This window comes from Pygocentrus nattereri, chromosome 20, assembly GCF_015220715.1.
Source record: "Pygocentrus nattereri isolate fPygNat1 chromosome 20, fPygNat1.pri, whole genome shotgun sequence".
Taxonomy (NCBI): domain Eukaryota; kingdom Metazoa; phylum Chordata; class Actinopteri; order Characiformes; family Serrasalmidae; genus Pygocentrus; species Pygocentrus nattereri.
The window spans coordinates 15,681,726-15,706,743 of NC_051230.1; the positions used below are offsets into that span (position 1 = coordinate 15,681,726).

Consider the following 25,018-nt stretch of genomic DNA (forward strand, 5'->3'; position numbering starts at 1 on the left):
CTCCAACATCCCAACACCCGGGCTGAAACGCGCCGCACAGTAACCATGGAAACGCCAATCCGGGAACTGCAAAGGAAAGCGTTTACCACGCCAGATACGATGTCTCCCACTTGAATTTGAGGTTTTAAAAGTATAAAGAATAAATATATTCGTATATATACACATATATGTTTAATTTAGATGTATTTGTAAACGATAAACGGCAGTTTAGAAAGCAGTAAGTTTACGTGAGCGGTAAAGTGGCTTTTATTTTGAAAGCTATGGCGGACATGACTTTATTGTTAGCAGTGTGTACATCAGCTGACAACAATACGAGCTGTTTTGTGCGGTCTGGATTTCTGCTTTCGGCAGTTGCACACGGCATGTTCGGGCAAACGGGCTTGAACATTGTGGCTAAAACGTTATGCATTCGACTTTAGAAGTAGTCTAAGAAAATAAGAGGGCTTGTCGTTGCTTATCCTGTTTGGTTGACCGCTTTGAAAGATTTGAAAGAAGCCTGCAATGAATCATGAAGAGGAGTCGAGGCCACTGCTGGCAGAGAGTCATGGGCAAAGACCAGAGGCGGACAGGTCAGAGCAGGACGCCTATTTGGAGTAAGTCATACAGCTTTCAGGTGATTTGAAACGGTCTTTACATTTTCAACAAGAGTTTCCTGGACTGGTCATTCATTCATTCATTCATTCACTGAATCAAAACCTTCCACTGAGTTCACTGAGAATCTTCAGGTTGCAAAGCATTCGTGTTGGTATAGGTTTATCAGTCTGTGACTGCTTATCGATGTCTAAAAGCGCATAACTCTTACACAGTTAGTAACACACTGCACATGCTATACCAGGGGTGTCGAGGCCTTCTCCTGGAGATCTCCCGGACTGCAGAGTTTAGCGCCATGCCTAATCTAAACCCTAAGGCTTTAGGGGCATCTTAACATTAAAGCCAGGTTTGTTGGATCGAAACTGTCCAGGGTGGTACACTGTCGGAAAAGAAGATATTGCGCAGGTAACTTACATTTTTGTCTATCAAGGTACAAACAATTTAAACGAACCCTCAAAGGGTTTTAAGGTCAAATTGTGTACCTTCAAAATATTTTTCCCAGGAGAAAGGTAAAGGTTTGTATATTTTCCTAACATGTTTCAATATAGAACAAGATAAAAGGTCTGGAGTAAAGACAGAGGGTGTGGAGTCAGTACAACTTAAAAAAAAATGAATTGCAGTAGTTTGTGGTGAAATTATATTCCTTAACTAAAGGTACTGAAGACATACCCTTAAGGTACCACCCCTGTGAAAGTTGAGTACCTTTTTTGAGATTGTAGATCTCCAGGACCAGGTTTGAGTGCCCCTGTGCTATAGTAATGAAAGCACTGCTAATGGTGGTGGCAAACTACTTAGGTATTTACAATGGTAGCCAGCAGCCTTTGTCTTAGAGTAGATTTAACTGACTAGGTCTACATCTCATGACAAGCTGAGGCTTATTTGAGGCTTTTTGATCTTCAGCAAAGTAAAGAATGGGAAGTTGTACCTGGCCACCTTTGCAGCCGTTCTGGGTCCTCTCAGTTTTGGTTTCGTACTTGGCTACAGTTCCCCTGCCATACCAGAATTACAAAGAAGCACTGATCAAAGACTGAGGCTCAGCGCTGAAGAGGCTTCTTGGTTTGGGGTAAGAACTTTCCACTGATTCTATGAAGTGAAGGTACACATTGTAAGTTGAATAGTCACAAAGTTTTCAAGCTTTGATAAGGCATTAATCTAATTTAAGCTCTGTTAACTAGACTACCCACTAAAGAACTTGCAAACTTCCAACTTTTTGAGGAAGGTCTTTTAAACCTGTGCTGAGGTCAAGTGTTAAAGTGGGATCTGGGAAACTGTGGCTGCTTCTGCGCCACTTCAAATGAACACTTTCACTGTCCAGCATAATATGTCTTTTGCAGTCTGTGGTGACAATTGGAGCAGGTGTTGGAGGTCTGCTGGGAGGATGGATTGTGGAAAAGATTGGGCGGAAGCTGAGCCTAATGTTCTGTGCTTTGCCCTTCATCTTTGGGTTCACCATCATCATTGCTGCTCAGAATCACTGGATGCTATACACAGGCAGAGTGCTTACTGGTCTGGCCAGTGGAGTGACATCTCTTGTTGTGCCTGTAAGTGAGCCCATGTTATAACTATTTCACACTTGGATCAGTTTTATTTTAATATTTAAGCATGGCTAAAAGGCATTATATCGTGAGATTCATTGACTTATCCTACTGCTTGAGGCTACTCCTAGTACAAAACTAGAATTCTGCGAAGTGATATTCTGAAAATCAAACAATAAAAGCAGTTAAATTTAAGCTTTTAAATGTATTGGACGTATGAATGTATTGACCAGTGTTTTGATTTTGAAGTACTGAATAGTAACAACACTATCTCAAAGGCTGCACTGCATATTTTTTCATGAGGATGCCATTGTGGACTATTGGATTATAGCCTTATAAAATCTCTGAAATCTAAATGCTGTACTTGTGACCTTGCATTCATGTTCTTAATACTGCATGGCAGCTAAAAGAGTTGTGCAAATGGCCGTGATAATTAATCCTCAAAGTATGCCTTTAATGTTTAATACTCCGTATTTGCTTATTTTTTGTTGCTCTAGCTCTACATCTCAGAAATGGCTCATGAACGTGTAAGAGGAACAATGGGGTCCTGTGTGCAGCTCATGGTAGTGACAGGAATCATGGGAGCCTACATAGCTGGTAGCATTTTTTTTGTACACTACTTCATTCATATACACTGTTTACAAAAGGAATTGTTCTTAGAGTGATGTCAGTGAACTGTATGTCTTCTGATTTGTGACAGACATCCTAATGACCTTAATGGAACAGACAAGTAATCAAATCAATAAAACAACTAAGAAAATTAATTTGGCTTAGTTCTGTATGTGTCACAAAGACACTACAACAGCATTCAGCATGGATGCTAATAGTCCAAACTATCACAGTCCAGTTTGGTAACATTGCTGGAGTAGGATGTGGTCTAATTGTTGAATATGTCAAAAATTCTTGACCTACAATACAGTGCAGAAGTCAGTGATGTCTCTTTGTTTCTTTAATTGTATTGCTTTGATTCAAATTATTTTTCAATAATAAGGATATTTTGAGAATTAAATATAAGATCATTCATTTTTCCATTTTCCAAAACTGGAGTTTAAAATATTATTACGAGATGTAGAGAAAATGGGACTCCTAACAATGGCAATTATTTTTTACCATATGTTGCACTTTGTCTCGCATCACGGTGGCAACATAACGACCACAAGTATCAAAACTGAGGAATCAATAAGTTTGTAAACCTATTAAGTCTTAACTTCACTACTCTAAAACTGGGGTGCACAACTCACAGCACACACCCACCTGATTATACTTAACTGCCAGTGGGTGTGTTTGAGTAGGGGCAACTACCAAACTGTCCTGGACTCTGGCCCCCTAGGACCAGAGTTGTGGACCCCTGCTCTGACTAGCAAAATGTTGTATTCACAAAACCACTTGTGATGGATCAGACAAAATCCCCTCCACCAATCTCCTTTAAAGTGTTATAAAAATATCTTTTATAAGACTGACCTGCAAACCTCGGAACAGTTTTGTATCACTCTAAACAGTCTAGTGCTTAAGGTAATGACTAAGTCTGAAATTTGGAGGTGTGGAAAAATATCCCTGCAGATTTGTTTGAAAAACTGAAAGAAAATCTTTTAAAAAGAATGGAAACTATAATGAAGGCAAAGAATGGATGCACTAAATACGGAAACATTTCATATTATATTTAGTTGTTGAATCTACTGTTATTTTCTGTTAAATAATATAATTAATAGTTCTATTCTAAAAAAAAATACATTTCTGCTGAAAATTAATCAAATAAAGGGTGTTTTATAACGTTTGCATGGTACTGCTCATTTTTCATTTATCTGTTCAAACTGTTATTCTTTTTCTGTGGTAATCGAGTTGTAGTTTGACAGGCTGTGCATCTCATACCGCAGATTTTGCCAAAGACTGTCCTATTTAAAGATAAAGGAACTAATTTTTTAAGGCTGTCCACATGACACTAATAAAATAGACTGAGCTAGCTCTGGAATGCAGTAGCTCTTGTAAGATATGCTTTTCAATACGTCTTGTCATCCAGCAACATGCTTCAGGAAGACAGGAATCCATGTACTCCGTGCCAGTCTGAGTACAGTACAGTTTTCAGTTTCAGCTAAATGAAAAGTACCTCAAAGAACAGCCAGCATACTGTGCATTTGTTACATTATTCCTTCAAAGTTGATATTTGGAATACAGTTAAATGAATTGTTTTGATCCAGTTGAAGAATGTTTCTAATAGGCTCTAAACTAACTGTGTTGCTCTGTCAGGTCTGTTCCTGGACTGGCGATGGCTGGCCATCACCTGCTCTATTCCCCCAACCCTGATGCTGGTGTTCATGTGCTTTATGCCGGAAACCCCCCGCTACCTTCTGTCACGGGGGAAGAGGAGGGAGGCCGAGGAGGCACTGCGCTTCCTCAGAGGACCCAGTGCTCCAGCAGAGTGGGAGTGTGCCAAGTTAGAGGAGGCATCTCGGGATGAGGTAGGCTTTAATGAACCTGCATGATGAACACTGCTTGTCGAAAGTTTGTACAGTTAAAGACATTTATAAAAGCATGGGCTCCCCTTGTCAAATTACAGGTCAAATATACATTCTGTGTATTTTCATACACATTTAATATTTATTTGCACAGTCTAAAATTTGTGTAATCAAAAGTTATGGTACGCCTTCATGTTTTATGTAATTTTTTTCCAGTATGCTAAATTCAGCAAATAAATATAGAAATTGTGCAATGAAATAACTTTTTTACACTTAGAAAATTTCACATTTTATCCTCTTGTGATATCAGCATTCATTGGCACTCAAACCTTTCACCTGTGTGTAAAAAGGTTTTCACTATGTACTAAACTACAGTTTGGAGGAAAAAAACTAAGCTATTTAAAAAGGTAAAGTGGTTCCTATTCTGAGACATATATTGTGTAAAGTGAAATTAATGTGTCTGCAAATCGTATAAAAATGTTGCTGTATTGTTGTGCATGCACATGTTTCTGCTCTGTATTTAAGAAAAGTGTGACGAATGCAATTTGATTACAGGAAGCAAACTTCAGTTTGGCTGATCTAAAAGACCCTGGAGTCTATAAGCCTTTAGGAGTTGGCATCATGATGATGCTGTTACAGCAGTTCACTGGCATCAATGCCATCATGTTTTATGCAGAGAATATATTTGAGCAAGCACATTTCAAGGTAGGACATTTCTTTTAAATATAGTATTATATTTATCTTAGTCTATATTGGTCAAATTTCTATCTGTTATATACCACTTACCAGGTTTAATACATATCTGAACAAACCAAACAACTGCTGGCATTTGTCTCATATAGGGTGCAGGAAAAACTGTGTCTGCAAAACATTTGTGATATTAAAATGTTTGTTGTGTCTCAGAATGGCAATATCGCCACAGTCGTTGTCGCTGCCACTCAAGTGGTGTTCACAGCAGTTGCAGCTATAATAATGGATCGAGCTGGAAGGAAGGTACTCCTCATCTTATCAGGTAAGCATTGCCCTTGTATTGTTCCCCTGTGATAAGTCCTGTAATACATTTACACTGCCTAACAAAAGCCAGAAACATAGTATTTACCATATTCACAGATCTTCAGTCATTGTATTGTCTATTTGTTTGCCCTACAGGTGTCGCCATGTGTGTGAGTGAAGCAGTGTTAGGCATTTACTTTAAGCTGTTCACAATGAAGCAAGGTAACTCCTCACTGGTGAGCACATTCATGGGAGCCGAGGGCACAGTCAGCGAAGCGCCACACCCTGATCTGGCTTGGCTTGCCCTTGCTAGCATGGGCATTTTTATAGCAGGTTTGTGTAATTCTGCTGAGTAGTGAAAAGGTACCTCACTTAATAACTTACTTGTTTTGGGAGTCTGTTTTTGTGTTCAAGATGTTTCAATTAGTTTATTTTTTTTATTATTGGATTGGGTTTTGGTATGTTTGCTGTTTATCTAGCAGTTCATTTTAGAGAGAACACATTTCATTTATTTAATTTCCAGTCAAAACAGCCATTAGGTACAAGCTATTCATTTTTCACTTAGAGGAAAGTAAAAAGTAAGAGGAAAGTAAAAAGAAAAATTAATGACAAAACAAGATAAAGATAATGAGGGAAATGTGCAACACCTGGTTGGCCAGCAAAACTGTCAGCACCAGGTAAATAGTACTTAAAAATCTCATGTTTGCGAGCTCTTTTCTTGTCTCAGATCCACAAGAGTTTCTATCAATTCTTTAACTGTGAGAAAGCAAGTCAACACTGTCGGTCTAAAATAATGTGCAGCTGTTAAGAAACTGTTATTGAGAAAAGGAAACAAAAGAAGAAGTAAAATCAAACAAAAAGCTGAACAGAACAATGAACTGGCCACCAGGAGTCCACACCTGCACATCAGTGAATGTTTTTGGGATAACTTAAATTGTGAGAACCAGAAAATGCAACCAACTTCTAAGACTGAACTTGAGAGGTATGGAAAAATATCCCTGCAGATTTCTTGGGAAAACTGAAATTTGTCATTTGAATTCTCCTGAAATAAATGGAGGTAAAGGCAAAGGTGGACAGACTAAATACTGAACATCTGCTATTAAATTCCTGAAAATGTGATATTTAAATTTAGTGTTTGAGGCTTCTTTGTAATTTGCTTTTAAATATATATCATATTCAGTTTTTCCTAATGCTATAAAATGAATAAATTGTACTTGACAAAAAAATGACAGTTTTAAGTGGAAATTTAATAACTGAATGGTGGTTTCTGACTTTTGCACATACATTACAGACGTTTGCCAACCACACAATGTGTATTGACCACTAGTTTAAGCAGAGATTTTCCAAAATATGTTCTAATTTCTTTGCAGCGACATTCTCTTCTTCAAATGTATTATATGGGAGCAATCATGCACCTGCTTTATTTAAGCTTTCAGGAGCATCTGAATCTGAGAGTCAGGTATATATGATTAGGCTTGCAATAGAATTAAGTTTGTCACTTGTGCACTATTGCTGCAGACATTTAGTCAAGCTCTTTTGCTCTATGTTAATGAACATGTTACTGTCCATTATCTCCTGAAAGAATTTACATTTTTTACCTGTGTTTCTCAGGCTTTGCACTTGGTTGGGGCCCTACGCCATGGCTGGTGATGTCCGAGATCTTTCCTACTAGAGTGCGAGGTTTAGGTAGTGCTGTCTGTGTCCTCACCAACTGGACCTGTGCCTTCATCATCACCAAGTCCTTCCACAACCTCATAGTAAGAAGTTCTTCCCTTGCAACTGTTACAAAACTACTAGTTTGCATTATAACCAGTGGTCCCAAATTATTTAATGCCTTTTATTTGTGTATTTATTAATGATATTGATATCAACACTTTTTATACATCAGTTGTCTGTGCTTAATTGCAAGAACATTAAGGTAATGGGAACAGAAAGTAGAGTCCCATGTTTGACTTAACAACTCAACAATCACATGTAATGAAATAGTCATCAGTTTCATTACATGTGGCAATGTCACAGATCAAGTTTAATATATGTCCACTGTTAGTATTCCACAAAGGATTTCTTAGTTAGCCAGATAACTTATGCCCAAAGATGAGGACTGTCCAATAGGAAAGTCCTTCAGCTCTTTTGCTATTGGACAGTCTTAACTTTTGGGACACTGTGCATTTGGATGAACACAACTAGATATGTGTGCCTGTTGATATGACAAAGTTTTGGAGATGGTAATAGTTTAACTGTAATCCCACAGGATCTCATAACCAGTGCGGGAACCTTCTGGATGTTCTCCATCTTTTGTGCCCTCAATGTCATCTTCACAATCTTCTTTGTGCCAGAAACTAAAGGAAAAACACTGGAGGAGATTCAGGCCCATTTTAAAAGAACCCACTAAGCTAAAGCTAACCTTTCATCTCACAGCCAATCCCAAAGTCAAATGTAAACGGATGTTATATGAGTTAACACTGATGTCTTATGATGTCTGAAGTTAGTAACTGGTCTTTAAACAAAGATACAGTAAGCTATTTACAGTGAAGTTCTTTCAAAATGTTCATACATTAAGTAATATTTAGAAATTAATGGAGCCCAGCAGATACATTGGTTGGCCAATAATATCAGCCTATGTTGACAACTCATAGTTTTTACAATGCTGAAACAAATATTGCTAGTTATGCATTGATAAATACTGGCTGTATTTTCAGTGCGTTCAGCTGGGATTCAATCTCTCAGTAGTAACCGGAAACCATAGACAGTTGTGCCACTGGGTAGCCCAAAGTAAGTGACCCCTTGTTGATATAACAGAACTGCATACTGAACTAGTGAATTTGAACACAAAACATTATCACAATAAGAATGATAAAAACGTGCAATATATACAACCTTGATCTGTAGCATGAGAATAACATGCATCTAGGGTTGGCAAACAATTAAAATAGGCAATTAATAACAATTCATTTTCTCGAATGCTCAGAATTTTTCATTTAAAAAGCAGTGAAGTTTGTTACAGATTTGCATAAACAAAGCTTCGTCAGAATATTATTGAAGTACAGAAAATAACATTTTCATCATGTGAACAGAGTATCCACATGAAGCTGAACACAAAAACTATGGTGAACACAATTTCCAGTTTTCATTATCGACATACACTGAGAGCAACAGTGGCTGCATGTTTCAACCAATGAATTTAAATACCATTATACCCTCATTGGTTGAAACATGCAGCCACTGATAAGTATAGATTTGTACAGTGAATGGTTCCAACTCCTCCATGATTATAGCCCTCTCCTTCTTGTTTATACATTTTGTGGATTCTTGTTACAATGAACACTGTTGAGGGGTACTTCCACTTTGCTGTTGCTTTTGTTCATTTGCTGCTTGTTGATTTATCCAGTTTTCCTATAAGTACAGTCCAGCATAGTCCGCTGTAGGCATTCTCCAGTGCTACTGATATTACAGATATTGCTGGCATTAGCTTTCTGTTTAGCTTGTAGATAATGTTTCAGACTCAGCTCACTTCAGTAAAAACATCCACAGCACTGCAGTAACTGGAAATATCGTTGGTTTTATCAAGAGAGCCATTCATTTACCTTGGCATTTAGAAGCTGTATTTAAGCAAGAGTGCTTTAGTCATGGAGTTATAGCAACAGCATATGAGCAGCTGTGTTGCAGTCTTAACTACTATGGCTGGTTTAAAGGATCAGACAAGGAGAACACATTGAAAAAATTAGTGGCATTGTTATGTAGTGCCTTATTAACATGAATTAACAGAAGCAAAAGCCACAAAGTATTCTGTGTAGCTCCACCTCCAGTGCTACAATGTTTATATTATTTAGGAATGGAGGTTGTATGACGGTTGAGAACTGACAAGCAGTTAAGCACTGTTTAACAAAAATATTGGAGAATAAAATGAAAATGTGTATATATATATATAATATGGAATGATATCACTAGTTTAATATGGGACTATATACCATGAAGTTTACCATTTGAGTCCTTTTTCAGGGATGTTTAACAAATCACAGTTCAATACAACGTTTATAACATTACACTGCCATTAATTTTCAGTGTCATATGATGAATGAAATGAAGGGGCTTCTTTTACGTTAAGGTGACCTAATAAGCTATACTCACAATATTCACTCAGCCAAATGCCAAAAACACCTTATTGCACACTGAAGACGGAACAAATCACTCTTGTGGTTAGAATTTTTAATAGTTTTTTTTTTCTTCATTCTTTTTTCTTTTTTTTCCTTTTTTGTAATTTATCTTTGCATTGTGCATTTGTCTTGATTCTTGAATAAACTGTATTTTTATCATGAGTTTTCAGAAATTTGTCTGTGTATGACTGAGAGAAAGACTATCCCAACACGTACTTTGACCCCTTCCCCTTTATTTACCTTTAAAAAAAATGCCACTACAAGGAACAAAACCAAATGAACCTAACAGTGTTATTAATTCAGTAGTGATTACTCAAACCTTTTCATAGACTCCATACATACATTTTACAGCTGCTGTAATTGTTCCTTTCAATGTGTTTTTTTTTTTTTTTTTTAGACTTGGGGTGGGAAGTGACTAACCATGCTCCTTTCCATATAAGCCTCCAAATTCTGATGAAACAAATGCCTAATTATGATGGAATTATGATGGTACCTAGTACATGAGAAGACAGAAAAAAATGTCTCCTTACCAAAGATTATTGTGCTTTTTGTAAGTTTCTCAGAATGTAGTACTCATAGTACTATACTGGGTTTAAAATGGGCTTAAAATATGTTAAAACATATTAAATATCTTGTCTTTGTATTGCTTTCATTTAAATGCAGGTCGGTGGGTTTGGAAATGACTGCTTTCTGTTTTTATTTTACTCATTTTACTGCATTTTACTCACTGACTGCTGATTTCTTGTTCATTGCACATTTGCTTCCAGTTGTGCAAACACTGTTGCCCTCCAACATCGTTCCACTGATTGGAAATAGTTTGCGTAATTCCTTGAAACTTTCTTGTGCTGATGTTTCCAACAGTCATGCTATATTTCTCTGCTCTAACATGATTTACTGCTATCTTTTTGCAGCCTGCTTTCACTTCTTGTAATTCGTTTCTGTATTTTTTCCTGTTATAGCTGGTTTGAGGAAAACAAGTTGCTGCTTGAATTTTACAGAGAATATCTCTCCAAGCTTAGTCAGATTTGTACGAGAAGTGTTGTTTAAAGGCTAGGAAACCTAAGAGACTCTAAGTGGAATTAAATAACCTATCTATCTAAATTCTAAATTAATGTGTCCGCAAGTAGAAAAGGGGTATAATCAGATTCAGATGGGCCCCAAGTCAAAATAAATAAATCAATAAATAATGGCCCTCCATGCAAGATTCAGCTTTAAGAGTGCATTCTGGAAGGTTTGGGGATTTGGAGACCTCAGTGATGGAAATGTTTAATTGCCTACAATGTGCAGAAGAACATTTTCTAACAAATAAATGATTATTTCAAGCCTAGAGGGTGTTTACTTCAGGCTTTAGAGCAGCAAACCGACCATATAGCCCCTTTTGCTTTTTTCCAATTTTAATCAGAAGCTGTGAGCAGCTATGATGGGTATCCACGAGTTGTAAAATTGCAAGGGGCCCCAAGATATTACACTGCTTCACACTATATCATCATCATCAACCACTTAGGGCCAGATAGGGTCGCGGTAGCAGTTGGAAGAGCAGAGAATCCCAGACGACCCTGTCCCCCGCAACTTCCTCTAGCTTATTCCCGGGGACTCCAAGCTGCTCCTAGGCCAACTTGGAGATATCATCCCTCCAGCAGGTCCTAGGACGACCCCGGGGTCTTGTCCTGGTAGGTTGTGCCTGGTACACCCCCACCAGGAGGCGCCCAGGGGGCATCAGATGCCCCAACCACCTCAGCTGGCTTCTCTCAATGCGGAAGAGTAGTGGCTCTACTCAGAGCTCCTCCAGGATGACCAAGTTCCTCACCCCATCAAGTAAGAGTGTAGTCCACCACCCTGCAAAGAAGGCTCATTTTCGCCACATGTATTAATGATCTCATTCTTTCAGTCATTACCCATAGCTCATGACCATAGGTGAGGGTCAGGATGCAGACCGACCAGTAAACGGAGAGCTTTGCCTTATGGCTCATCTCCTTCTTCACCATTACAGTCTGGTAGTGTGAACACATTACTTCTGCCGCCTGTCCCAGGCCAATCTCACGATCCCTCTTCCCATCACAACCTGAGACACTTAAACTCCTCCACCTGGGGCAAGTCCTTTCCCTTTATCTGCAGACTCAGACTTGGAGGTGCTTCACACTATAGGCCCCAGTAATTGCAGTGGATGCAGTCCAGCAGTTAACTGATTTTCCAGTTCTAAAAACAGCTTCTAAACAGGGTAATTAGCTGTTTAGATGAACCAGGTCCATCTGTTCAGGATCATTACCAAAACAGTAGTAATGTGATGATGTCACATAGGAAATGCTGTCATTTCAGTAAAATCACTAGTCTTATCTGAAGTGTATTCCTGGCAGGATTTGGCTCAGATCTGTATCAGTAGCACTACTTGCCTAGACACATTTTTATTGTGTGGAATGTGCTGTTACTCGAGTTTCACTTTTATAGTGGTGGAATCATGTATGAATCCTGTTTGGGGGCCTGGTCTGCTCAGAGTTATTCACATAAAGCCCCTGTGTTCCTGGAACAGCCTACACACTCTGGCCAGATCACCACTGCACTGTGTGAGCTTTGCTTTTACACACAGCTTCTGGATTGCAGTCCAAAATGATTCTGGCAGTTTTGTTCAGCGTCGTGTTGTGGACACACTGTCTCCACTACACTGATGTTCAGCCACAGCAGGGTTTTGATGTGGAGCAGGTGAGTGAAATATGCCACTAAGAATAGTCTAGTGTGAGTATGTTAATCTGAGTAGGTAATGGAGTAAAATCTGGGTTAGCAAGGTTTTTGTCAAATTAAGCAAACAGTTCTAAGGTCATGTAGGATTGCAACATGCTGTGATTGTACAGAACAAAATATTAGTAGTTCATGTTTTATTAAGTACACTGAATAAAATAAAATAGATGTAAAGAATGCATTTTCTGATGGTGTCCTTTAGCTAATTTAATTGTTAAATTAAGTGGCAAAACTCAATTGAAGATGAGTGAACGTTAGAAATAATACAGGAAAGTGTCTACAGTCAGCCATCAAAATAAAGTTTTACCATAGTTTATTACCAACAGTGCTATGTACTACAACCTCCAATCTCTAAAATTATGTTACAGAAGAAGGAAAAAACGTGCTTTACTTTTAATGTAAGTCAGTGTAACCCGATGTTTTTCAAAGTGATTCCAGGGCATTTCTTTTGGTTCATTTATCATGAAATTTGTAAAGGACAAGAGGCATTTTTGTCATGTCAGCAGCTAAACAATGTTAAAAAAATAGTGCTGTCGGGAAAAAAACAACACATTGTGTCTTTTAAGTTCCACTTATTTTTCTAAATGTCTGCAAAATTCAGTTGTTCAGATGTAAACAACTTCATGCAGAGTGGTTTGATGTGAAATGGTATATTGTTAAGTAACTTACCAGATCAGATTTCTTTTGATTCTTTTGGTTTCTGGTGAGCGGAACTTTAGGTCCTGATGTCTACAAATAATTTGCACTGCAAGGCCTTTTTATTTGCTATCCAAATGACCAGTTAACCAGTACATGTAGTCTGATTTATTTTATATATAATTGTGAGAATTCTAAGGGTAAATGGAAAAAAAAAAGGAAAAAAAGTTTTTCAGTACTATTTTGCCTCACCATGCATGCACATCTCCACCATGAATTTATTAAACAATTATGTGTCAGGCCAAAATCTTCTCAAAGCTTTCAAAAAAACAACGTCTAAAGCTTCATGTAATACTTTTGTGTGATGTAGCTTTTAGCAGCATTAAACTCTTTGGACATTTGGTTGCTGTCACCTCTACTGTGAACAACTTTGTAAGATTCTCTAGAACACAGCATTTTACATCAAACCACTCTAAATGACTCTGTTTACATATAAATCACTGAAATTGGTGGAATTCCCCCTTAGACGCATCCATGTATCCAGCTAAGGACAACACTTATACTTATGTAAACTGTCAGAAATAAAGGTATTATACTGTCACTGGGGCAGTACCCCTTTGGTATCCTCAAGGCTACATCTCAAGGGACATAATTATACCAAAATACATTGAGATTATATTTTTTACGTTTTACTGTCTCCACACATCTTGTCTCTTCTCCAGGCTTTTTTATTCTATTGTTCTGCTTCAAAACATTAGGTTAAAAAAAAGTACATCAGTGGTTTAGTTCCAACTTCTACACTGTTAGAAATGAAGGTGTGCGGGTACAAACAATAAAAATGTACCTTGTAACATGTAACTGCACAGTACCTTCATTTCTAACAGTGTATACATTGGAACTAGACGACTGACAACTGGTAAATGCTTTTCACAATTTTGCTGACATTAGAGTATCGTATGTAGTACAGTACCAAAAAGGGTTCCACTGTTGTTACAAGTCAAAGAATCCTTTTTCGGTACTACGGTCATATGCAAACATATGAATTTCCCTGAAGAAATTACACGTGGTGTTGATTTTCTAAGTGAAAATGTGAAACTTAACACATCCTATACAGAGAACATGCTTAAATATGACATTTTCTACAACTTTTAGTACACAATTTCTGTTTGCTTGCTGATATGCTGAGTTTAGCATATTAGAAAAATACAGCATAAAATAGGCCACATTATGTGTGTATTACAAAAGGATGTACTTATATTCACAAATCAACAAAATGTGACTTAACCACAGGTACCTAAACATTTGATATGACTGTATATAGAACTCTTGTTTTTTATGTTGAGAGTGTGGAAGTGCAAACATGTGCAGCGCATGAGGTGGCTAGGAATGGGATCTCTTTCTGTGACTTTGACTTCTGTTATATTAGCCTTGTAACTCTAGTGCAAAACTAAAGAAACAAACACTAACAATTCAAAAACTAAACATGTCTTGGTCAGTCAGTGTTTTAAGTTATTGTGTGAATAGTTGTATGAGGGTACTAAGATGAAATAACCCCGTTATGAAGAGTAAGGAGACTCTGTTGCTTTGAGAAGCAAATGTAACTAGTTACTTTCTGTGTCACTGGAAATAAACAATCTAATGCCAGTCACTCTTCTTCTTAGTTTTCAGGCTCCTGGTACCGTGTTGGCATGGCTTACGAATCTCCATCATTTATTAAATACAAAGACAGAGCGCTGATCTCCAAGGGTTTCGTGGTTGCTAATGAAAACGGCAGTGCCAACCTCTCCATGTGGACTATGACTGAGTACAGTCTTTACTGCTTTGGAAAAGAGTTGATCTTATATGTAGAGTTAGCACAATGCATTTACATGCTACCAACTACCATGATAACTGTCATTTTTCACACTTTAGCATATATAACATCTTATCAACACATCCATGTTTTCAGAATTGTTTGTATTTTATCTGAATCAAGCTTTTTTCTGTTTGATCAGTCTTCTTTACTTTTACACTCAGGCCAAAGATCTGCTTGAGCAATTTTTATATATATGAGAAGACAGATGTTCCTGGACTGTTCACATATTTCAGCCGACGTAAGTCTCCCCTGCTTTTATATGGCATGTAAGCAGCAGAAAACTGCACACACAAGAGAAATACCACTTCAGTAAGACTGTGGAAAACCCTTCGTATTGAAGACTGCTGGTAGGACTGAAATCCTATTCTGACAGTCATCTTATATGTGGAACAGAATGATTTTCAGGTAGTTTGCTTGAAATTTTCAGATTTGCTTCCAAGCAGTGAACACATTGCTTAAAGAAGTCAAAGCAATTATTTTTAGTAATGAAAAATATGAGATAATTGTGATTCTTTATTTCATAGCCTTGATGTGTTTGGGGTGGTCTTTGCAACAGGCAATGGCAGGCAACCACCTAAAGACCCCATGAAAATACAAATGCAAAGAAAAATCCATGCAAATACAAATTAGATATACTGTATTTGTTGGTTTTAAGTAGCCTATTCCATGATATAAATACATTTGGAAAACAACTGTTATTGCATTATATGCAATTGTACCAGTTATCTTCATTACTTTGTGTTGCCCCAGTCCCTGGTAATAATGGACCATTCTATGTTGTTACATGATGATACCACTGCATAAAGACAGTCTGGTAAGAATAAGCGATCTAGCAATAATCCACATTTTAGAGAGGAAGTTCTTCAGTGTTGAGAGGGAAAGTTAAATGAAGTCCTCTAAATGCAGTAAAGAAATACAAAAAGAAGAAGGAAAGCAAAACATTTGTCGCTATACAAGCTATGGTAGCTAGCCCAAAGCTAGCTTTTTCTTTTTGGTCACAACAGAGCACTGCCAAAGTCCTTATGCGAAATGTCACTCAGTGGACATCTAGGCAATGCTGCTGGGCAGTTATACACTATATGGACAGAAGTATTGGGACACCTACACTTTACACCCACAGCAGCCTTTATTACATACCATTCTAAATCCATACGCATTGATATGGAGTTGGTCTGCCTTTGCAGCTATAACAGCTTCCCCTCTTCCGGGAAGCTCTCTACAAAATTTTGGAGCATGTCTGTGGGAAGTTTTGCCCAATCGTCCAGAAGAGCATTTGTGAGGTCAGATACTGATGTTGGATGAGAGGGCCTGGCTCACAATTTTGGTTCAAGTTCATCCCAAAGGTGTTCGATGGGGTCAAGGTCAGGGCTCTGTGTGAGTTAGTCATGTTCTTCCTCACTAAACTCATCCAACCTTGCCTTTATGAACCTTGCTTTGTGCACTGAGGCATAGTCATGCTAGAAAAGGAAAGACCCATCCCCAAACTTTTCCCACAAAGTTGGAAGCAGGTTGGAAATTGTCAAATTTCTCTTCATTGGAACTAAGGGTTCTAGGTCAATCCATGAAAAACAACCCCATAGTATTCCTCCTTCACCAAACTTTACACTCGGCACAATGCAGTCAGGTTATGTTCTCCTGGCATTCGCCAAACCCAGACTCGTCCATCAGACTGCCAGATAGAGGAGCATGATTCGTCACTGCTCTATGATTGGTATTCTGTTATACGTTTTCACTGCTCCAGAGTACAGTGGCATGCTTTACATCACTTCATCCAATGCTTGGCATTGTGCTTGGTGATGTAAGGTTTGTGTGCAGCTGCTCTGCCATGGAAATCCATGCCATGAAGCTCCAGGTGCATAGTTTTTGAGCTGATAATGCCAGAGCAGGTTTGGAATTCAGTTACTGAGTCACAGAGAATTGATGAATTCAGTGAGCTCTTTAGACCGACCCATTCTTTCATAAATGTTTGTAAAGGCAGTCTGCATGGCTGGGTGCTCTGTTTTATACACCTGTGGCAATGGGACTGAATGAAACGCCTGAATCCAATGATTAAGCGATGTGTCCTAATACTTTCGTCCATATTGTATACATAAGACCAGCCTCCTATTTCTTTGAATGGAGAGACCTAAACACTCAGATATTTGTCAAAAACTTCATGAATATTTTGTAGCATTTGGCTAAATGCTTTTTCAGGTTGTTCTGGCTATTGTGCTTGTGCAGATGTCAACAGCGAGGGGGGCTTTGCCGCTCATGGCGTAACCAGAAAGCTGATTTCCTGTTTTTATTAAAGGGCAGGGCTTTCTCTGTAAACAAACACCATGTTAAGCATTATGAGCTTTCCCATTCATATTTGAAGTAGTGACATGTTTCCTCCTCCTTTATAACATCTCTGGTGCTGCACAGGCTCCTCAGACCACACATAAATGTAGCATTACTGTTGCCATAAAAAACCTCCAGCAAAAAGGAATCCAGTACGAATTACTGTACGAGTTTTTTCTGATTGCTACTATTTCCTGGAAAAAGGAATCTCAGTCATTACTTTACTTCTGCATTACTCTGTACCAAATTACTGTATTGGCAGATAATTTTGTTTACTTCATGCCTACTTCTGAAAATAAGCATAATAAAGAGATAATTTCACTTAATAAAATTACTTAAGTAAAAAGGAATAGAAATAACATGATCTCATAATATTCTTACAACAATCTAAAAATGAGAAATGCCACAATATCATTTATTTGCAGTCTAGACAGTTGTGCCACTCAGAAGCCCAAAGCCTCAACTAATTTAAAAATGTGCATCCTGTGGGCCTAGACCATAAACCATTGCCAGTTGCAGTTTATAAGGCTTCACACAGAGTGCAGGCAGGTACTTCTCAGCACATGATGATGATGATGATGATGATGATGATGATGATGATGAGCGCAATCACTCATCCTGCTGTTTTCTCCACTGTAAGGACACAAGATGATGAAAGACATCACAGTGGTGGAGGCCAACTACACTGATTATGCTATGGTCCTAAAATACAGGAAGATGGACAAAGAGTACACTCAAGTAGCTCTCTATGGTGAGTACAAGAAGCACCTGCATATATCCAACTATATCTAAACCATGTGGCCCACTGCTGCACACACAGTAATCAATCATTTTGAGTCTGCCCAAGTTTTTGCTGGACTGGCCAGCAAGCCAGCCTACTTGAGTTGCAGTTTTACTAAGTTTTTCTTTTACTGAGTCACTGACTTGCTGACTGGTTCTGTGTAACTGTAGCAAATTGTACGTGTGTGTGTGTGTGTGTGTGTGTTTTGCACAAGTCCTGATGCATTTCCAGCTGTTGTCAGCCATAGATATCTGCTGTACATAAGCAAAGCTTTTCTCTCTCTAACAACTAATTTTCTAAATGAGCTCACATTTCTCTCTCCACCCCTCTCACACCCCCAGGGTCAGTTCCTAGTACCCCCATCTCCAATCAGTGAGCCTAGCAAAATGATCCAAGTGCAATAAATGCTGGAAAACCTAACCTAAAACGAACATACCAAAAACATGTCTTGAACGTGTTACAGTGGAATGTCCAAGTGTTGATTAAATCTCAAATAACCAAATGAACAAAACATCGACAATATGTAATGTAGTTCATATAAAAATGTCCTGTACTGTCTTTTAGTGGCTTCTGTGATTTTGGATTTAATTTCAGCTTTAATTACACCTTAATTCATTTAAATCTATTGTGTAACACTTTCAGCAACTTGTCATTTTTAAGTGTGCTTCATAAATAAACCTGACTCCACCTAATCCTCCTGTACATCTGCTTTAGGTCGAACCCCAACTCTCGGGCCGGAGGTGGTAGAAAAATTTAGATCATATGCTTTGTCTTTAGGCTTTTCTCCGGAGTCCATCGTAACACCAGTTATTCTGGGTAAGTCTGATGCAGTGTAAAAAAGCAATGCAGAGTAAATAAGACATTAGACTGAGATAAGTGTGCTGTGAGGGATCACAGTCCTTGTTCTGTTTACAGAGCAAATACAGCGCAGTCCAAACTCAGAATAGTAAAGTCAGGATGGAAATGGTTGCCCTTAGAAATTGAACTGAGATCAGTTCAGCATTTCTACTGCAATGATTAATTTTTGGATCTGGATATCAGTAGCTGACCCTCTATCAGGATAAAATGACCATTTGAACATTGACCTAAACTGTTTTGAAATGTCTATACACATTTGAAGGACATTCTAGTTGTCATAGTACACCTTAATCATGTGTTACTCTTTTTATAATTGAGAGAAATTATTCCTTCTGTTTTTTCCCCCCCAAGATCCATGTCCTATTCCAGAACCTCCTACTTCCAGACCTCCTTCCAACTTAACAGAAGAGCCAGTGTAGCGTCACAGTATGGTTCAAGACTTGGATTAGTCTTGTTTCTTCATGTCCAGATGTGATGCAGATGTTTGCGAGAAGTTCATACTTACATTATCTATTGTTTTATTATCGTTTACCCCCTATGACGTCTAATGTTTCTCAGCATGTACAGTAAAGAGACTTCATACTGAAGTCATTGTAAAATGCCATTTTCTGTTAACTTTCCTGGATCTACTGTTTTGCTCTAATTTGATTACTGTTCTGGCTTTAATAGTAAAGGTTATACATCATGCTTCATTCTTGCCAGCAGAGGGCACTGCTGTTAAACTCTTATGACACTCATTTCACTCTGTCAAACAAGCTCAGCTCTTCTGGACAGTCTTGATCACATCAATCATCACTAGAGGTGTGTGGAATTTAGCTGTGTGAATCACGTGTGTCAGGGTTAATATGTGTATGTGCAGTTAATTTAAGTCTGTAAAAGTCAGACGCACTCGTCATTCTGAAATAAAGTGAAACCTAAATTTTAACCTAAACTTCGAGAAGTGATGAATCACTCAAAATCCTCATTTGCATATATAAAATACTGTGCAAAAGTCAGAGACCACCCTTAATATATTTCATCTCCAGTCAAAAGGGCCATTAAGTACAAGTTGAAGGCAAACATCTTCCATCAGGTAGAACAGAGAGGCTCTGAAATAACTTTTTGTAAACAAGCAAAGTTTCAGGGTAAGATTTATTTGCAGCTTAGTTACTAATTTAAGTTTAATAAAAAGTTGCTTTAAATACAGGTTCAGAAATTTTCCTTTACTATATTGCATCTGTAGGTCTCTGTCCATAAACATAAAGTAGCAACAACAAATTTACTAAAAAATGAGTGTTTGTATAAATTCAGAAAAAAAGAAACATGCCAGTCACATCTGCATATGTGTACATATTTCTATATTGTGGTCTATTTACACAGTTAGGTTAGTTCCATCATTTATGTTGAATAGATTCTTAGAAAATTTTATGCTGCTGCGCTGACATTGAACCTGTATGTCCAACAGGTCAAAATAAAGTGCACTGTGCCCTGATTGGTGTTCTTGTTTAGCACTTCTTTCATTTTGATGTTATGTTTTATACACACAAGCCAAAGGGAACAACAAATTTCATATAATGTAGTGGAGTAAAAAGTAAAATATTTGACTTTGAAATGTAGTGGAGTGAAAGTAAAAAGTTGCCCAAAAAAGTAGATACACGAAAAAAACTACTTAAGTACAGTAACTGATTACATTTACTAAATTACCATCCACCACTGATTTTCTGATTTTTTTCGAGATAAAATAATCCACATTTACATTTACAGCATTTAGCAGACGCTCTTATCCAGAGCGACTTACAAGAAGTGCTTTGTCAATCTAGAGAAAGTATCTTTGCTAGTTACCAGTAACTTAGAGAAAAAGACAGTCCTGAGCTCAGATACTGCTAGAAACAAATGTCACTGCAGACACCAAGAGAAAAAGAAACAGAGTTGAACGCAGAACTCTGTGCCATTCAATGCAATACAATAACAATAAGATACAATACAATAAACAACAATACAGAGTGCAGTACAATAAAATAAGTGCAGCTTATAGTTCAATGCTCATTTAAGTGCTTAATCCACTTGCATGCACTCTCAGAAATAAGTTATGAAACTGTCATTGGGGCAGTACCCCTGTGGTATCTGTGTACCTATAGTGAGGGAACATAACTGTACCATAATCCACTGAAATTACATTTTCTAAGTTGTTTTGACTACACACACCCCATCTTGTCTTCAGGTTTTCTATTGTTTTGATTCTGTTTTAAAACATTAGGTTAGGAAAAGGTACAAATATGTACTTTTGCACCTTGGAAAATGATATTTAAGGGACACAATTGGACCTTAAAACCACTGTTGCACCCTTGAGGGTATATTTACATTCTTTGTACCTTGATGAGTGTAAAATGTACCTACACAGCACCTTTATTTCTAACAGTGTGAAGAAAGAGAACATCAAAAGAAAAAATATGAAAAAACTGGAGTTGATACAGAAAAGATACAGAAAGACCTGGTAGACCACCAAAACTGTCCCAGTCAGATACACAGTACTTTCATCTTTGAGACAGAGAAAATCAAGCTCCACTTTTGCTTCAGACCTGAAAAAAATCCACATGTTTCTGTCCTTCATCCTTCCACTGTGAGAAGACAACACTACAAGTCTGAAAGGATGTGTAGCTTTCTAGAAGCCCTTACTGAGAAAAAGGTTAGAACACTGAAACTGAACACCTGAAATGTGGAGTGAGGACTGAGTTTTATGGACTCATCACTCTAAATTTTATTGAGGATTACTTTGATAATAAGAAGCAGGGAAATCAACCAACTTCTAAGACTGAACTTTGGATGTGGAATAATATCACTGCAAATGTAACTGGAAAAAAACTGAAAGCAACTCTCACACAGAATAGACCCTATAATAAAGGAAAAGGGTGAACACAATACTAAAAATGAATTATTGAGAGTAGTTCTGTATATGTTCATGATTAATGAGGAAAAGGAACAAAGACTCAATCTACTTCATGGCCGTTTTGATTGGAAATGAAATAAATTAAAGGGTGGTCTCTGTCCTTCCAGTACTGTATGTGTACACTGATGGTAAGAGCAAGATAATTAAGAGCTTAACAGCTACTTGGTCCTTTATGTAGGCCCTCACTTCAGTTCCTCCCTCTGTACATGTAAATGGATGTACTATTTGTGTACAGAAGAACAGGGAACACAGAATAAAAATACTTAATTATGTACACCATGCATATACAAACAAGACAAAGTGGAAGACTTTAATTTAAGACAGTTTCAAGGGGATCCACAGTAAAGTGGATGCATTTGTGTTTGGAGGGGTGGGGGACAAAAAAAAACAGGTCTGAGAAAGTTGCTGTATACAAACACTGTCTCAGCAGATGCTAAATTGACACGAAACCCTATCTTTAAAGACATCTGCTTACATGTGAGTCATGTGAAGTGGCGTGGGAACGCAGAGCCTAAAGACAGCTTTGCTGAACACACCTCTAGAAGTATCATTCTGTAAAAGTAGCTTTCAGGTAGCCCTCTTGAGCAAGAGGCCTGTTACTCAACAGCTTTCACACGATATCCACAGTGTTATCTCTACACAAATACACTCTGGAGCGGACTAGTCAGAGCCTCAGCTGCACGTCCTATTCCTTTAAATTCCCACCGAGGAGGGCCACTGCACCACAGCTGCTGACATCACAATCCGTGTTGCCTTTTCCTGGGGATATCCGTGCCAAACAGAGAGGCTGGGAATGGGAGGGGAACAGGAAAGCGCGCACATGAGGAGGGTGGGTTCTGCTTACACCACTGACATTTCAGCCCATGTGCATGCAGTCCCATACATGAAGATCATAATCTATTTTCCCTATACAACAGCATGGCCTAGACTTTAGGCCTGGGGGTCATGTGGAACCTGACCTCTGTACACAATCTTTAAAAGCATACCATGTGAAATAGCACTGAGAAGACTTATCAGGGCCTATCAAAATGTGTTCTTATTTATTTTCTATTTAGTTTCCCATATTTTGGAGTATTAGAGTACCAGCTATGCAATGACACATTGTACCTGCCATATCAAAACTTAAAAAAAAAAAGTCATGAATCCTCGTTATACCTACGTATGCTACAGTTAAAAGGGAAGTCCACAGTGTTTCAAAATTTCTGCATACTTGAGTGTTTAAGATGAAAACAAAGTCAGAGTGGTTTAATGTGAAATAGTTCATTTGTAGAGAAACATACAGACATACGGTTTTTCTTTACAGTGATGGTGATGGGAACCAGGACTCACAACGTCTACAACACATACGTACATTAAATGTACGTGTTTAATGTAGTACCCAGGACCACCAGTTTTTATATATGATATTGATATCAGTAAAATAGTGGCAAATCTGAAAAGGCTGCTTTTTATTTTGCCTTATAATGCCCTGTATGAACCTCTCCACCATTAATCCTTTTTTGTTAAAATTATATTTTAAGCCAAAATCTTTTGCTCAAATGTATTGTAAAACAATGCCTCAGGCATCAAGTAGCACATTCACAATCATTTTATGTAATAGCTCTCTATGAGGGAGATTTTAGAGGCATTAAACTCTTCTGGTTCCTATCACCACCACTGTATCAGTTCTGACAATGTCTCTAAAATAGAGAATTTCTCGTCAAACCACTCTGAATGACTTTGTTTACATCTTAATTTATTTATGCAGTAATGTTGAAAAAAGGTAGAATTCCCCTTCAAGCATGTTTTTAAGTCTTTCTTTCAGTAAAGGACATGATTGAATCAAAAATGCTAAACTACTTTTTCATTTTAAAGTTGTGTCCCTTTTGTGCTGATGCAGTTTTACATACTCTTGAATATTCTCTCAAGCAGCTCCAGAGGGATCCATCTGATGTGCTTTTCCAACATGCTTGAAGAAGATCCACATATGCTGAGACCTTACTGGTCTTTAAAAAAAATGGAATGTTTTTAAAACATTTAAATCTAGAAATACAGCTCTTAGTTAAAAAAAAAAAGACTTTAAAAAATGGCATAAATGGTTCTTTGAGTAATGCCACAGTAAAACCACTTTTGTAAATGAAGATCCTTTTACATTTACATTTACATTTACAGCATTTAGCAGACGCTCTTATCCAGAGCGACTTACAAGAAGTGCTTTGTCAATCTTTTAAAGATTTCAAGAACCCTTTCTGAGAACCATTCTCTTTACTAAAGATCCCTTGAAGAACAATCTTTTTAAAGTGTGTACTCTTAATGTTTTTTATGGAAGAACCACTTTTCGTCCTCTAAAGAACCTTTCAAATGTGCATGGACAAGATGTAATTTTGCTGTGTTTACTGTCATGTCAAGGAATCCTGTCATGTGACCAAATCGCTGCTGCCCTAAGAAAAATATGTATCTCCATTTTGTCAGTTTTTTTTTCTGCATTGTTTGAACACAGCAGCTGCCCTTTTCATTGTGTTAATATTTGATGATGAAATGATCAGCAGAAATGCTTCACAATCACTTAGATTAAAATCTCTTTACATTAACATACATTAAACATAAAAACTGTTTTGCCCTCTCCTGTAAAGCTGCCATTTTGGAAATACTTTTTTATCTTTGGACAGCAATGAAATCTCACAACAGTCTTTCAGTCCCATAGGAAAGAAAAAAAACATCTCTTCAATATCTCTAGTTTCTCCTGGACAACAATGAGACCAGATGGAAAAACAGAGGAGACTTAAGTCTCTCCTGTTGCTCAGATATTTCTACTGAGCAAAAGATCTGAGCAACCTCATGCATCTCCTGTTTAACAGGAATCTTAATAGTTATGCACTGTGCTCAGATTTGCCAAGATACTAACACTTATTTTTATCTGCAACTACACTAAATACAGGAACTCATTCCTCATCCAAGACTAAGTGCCTTCTCTGTCTTGATGCTGAGAATAGCTTTTATCTGCATTATCTCCAATCATAACTGATAACTCCGTTATCTCCAATCATAACTGATAACTCCGTTATCTCCAGTCATGAATATTATCTCCATTATCTCCAGCCATAAATATTATCTCTATTATCTCCAGTCATAACTATTATCTCCATCATCTCCACTCATCAATATTATCTCCATTATCTCCAGACATAATAATTATCTCCATTAT

General features: G+C 37.7%; 2 protein-coding genes across 2 annotated transcripts; both read left to right on the forward strand.

The window, feature by feature from the left end:
* Positions 1–303: 303 nt before the first annotated feature.
* On the forward strand, positions 304–9,893 carry slc2a8 (solute carrier family 2 member 8). Its single transcript, XM_017684753.2, has 10 exons — positions 304–593; positions 1,492–1,654; positions 1,926–2,132; positions 2,624–2,723; positions 4,371–4,582; positions 5,135–5,284; positions 5,483–5,591; positions 5,729–5,905; positions 7,184–7,329; positions 7,824–9,893. Exons 1-10 carry the CDS (start codon positions 502–504, stop codon positions 7,962–7,964), a joined length of 1,497 nt encoding a protein of 498 aa, XP_017540242.1. The 5' UTR covers positions 304–501; the 3' UTR covers positions 7,965–9,893.
* A 2,226-nt stretch (positions 9,894–12,119) lies between these two features.
* lcn15 (lipocalin 15) lies at positions 12,120–19,839 on the forward strand. The gene is made up of 6 exons (XM_017684755.2): positions 12,120–12,423; positions 14,757–14,899; positions 15,112–15,188; positions 17,910–18,020; positions 18,765–18,866; positions 19,260–19,839. Exons 1-6 carry the CDS (start codon positions 12,331–12,333, stop codon positions 19,325–19,327), a joined length of 594 nt encoding a protein of 197 aa, XP_017540244.1. The 5' UTR covers positions 12,120–12,330; the 3' UTR covers positions 19,328–19,839.
* The last annotated feature ends 5,179 nt before the right edge of the window (positions 19,840–25,018 follow it).

What these genes read in the sequence shown, in the direction of transcription:
- slc2a8 (XM_017684753.2), top strand. Translation starts at nt 502, where the DNA reads ATGAATCATGAAGAGGAGTCGAGGCCACTGCTGGCAGAGAGTCATGGG. An exon ending in AAGAGGCTTCTTGGTTTGGG is followed by an intron (nt 1,655 to 1,925) that starts GTAAGAACTTTC and finishes TGTCTTTTGCAG; the next exon opens with TCTGTGGTGACAATTGGAGC. An exon ending in CATGGGAGCCTACATAGCTG is followed by an intron (nt 2,724 to 4,370) that starts GTAGCATTTTTT and finishes TTGCTCTGTCAG; the next exon opens with GTCTGTTCCTGGACTGGCGA.
- lcn15 (XM_017684755.2), top strand. Translation starts at nt 12,331, where the DNA reads ATGATTCTGGCAGTTTTGTTCAGCGTCGTGTTGTGGACACACTGTCTC. An exon ending in AGGGTTTTGATGTGGAGCAG is followed by an intron (nt 12,424 to 14,756) that starts GTGAGTGAAATA and finishes TCTTCTTCTTAG; the next exon opens with TTTTCAGGCTCCTGGTACCG. An exon ending in CGTAACACCAGTTATTCTGG is followed by an intron (nt 18,867 to 19,259) that starts GTAAGTCTGATG and finishes TTCCCCCCCAAG; the next exon opens with ATCCATGTCCTATTCCAGAA.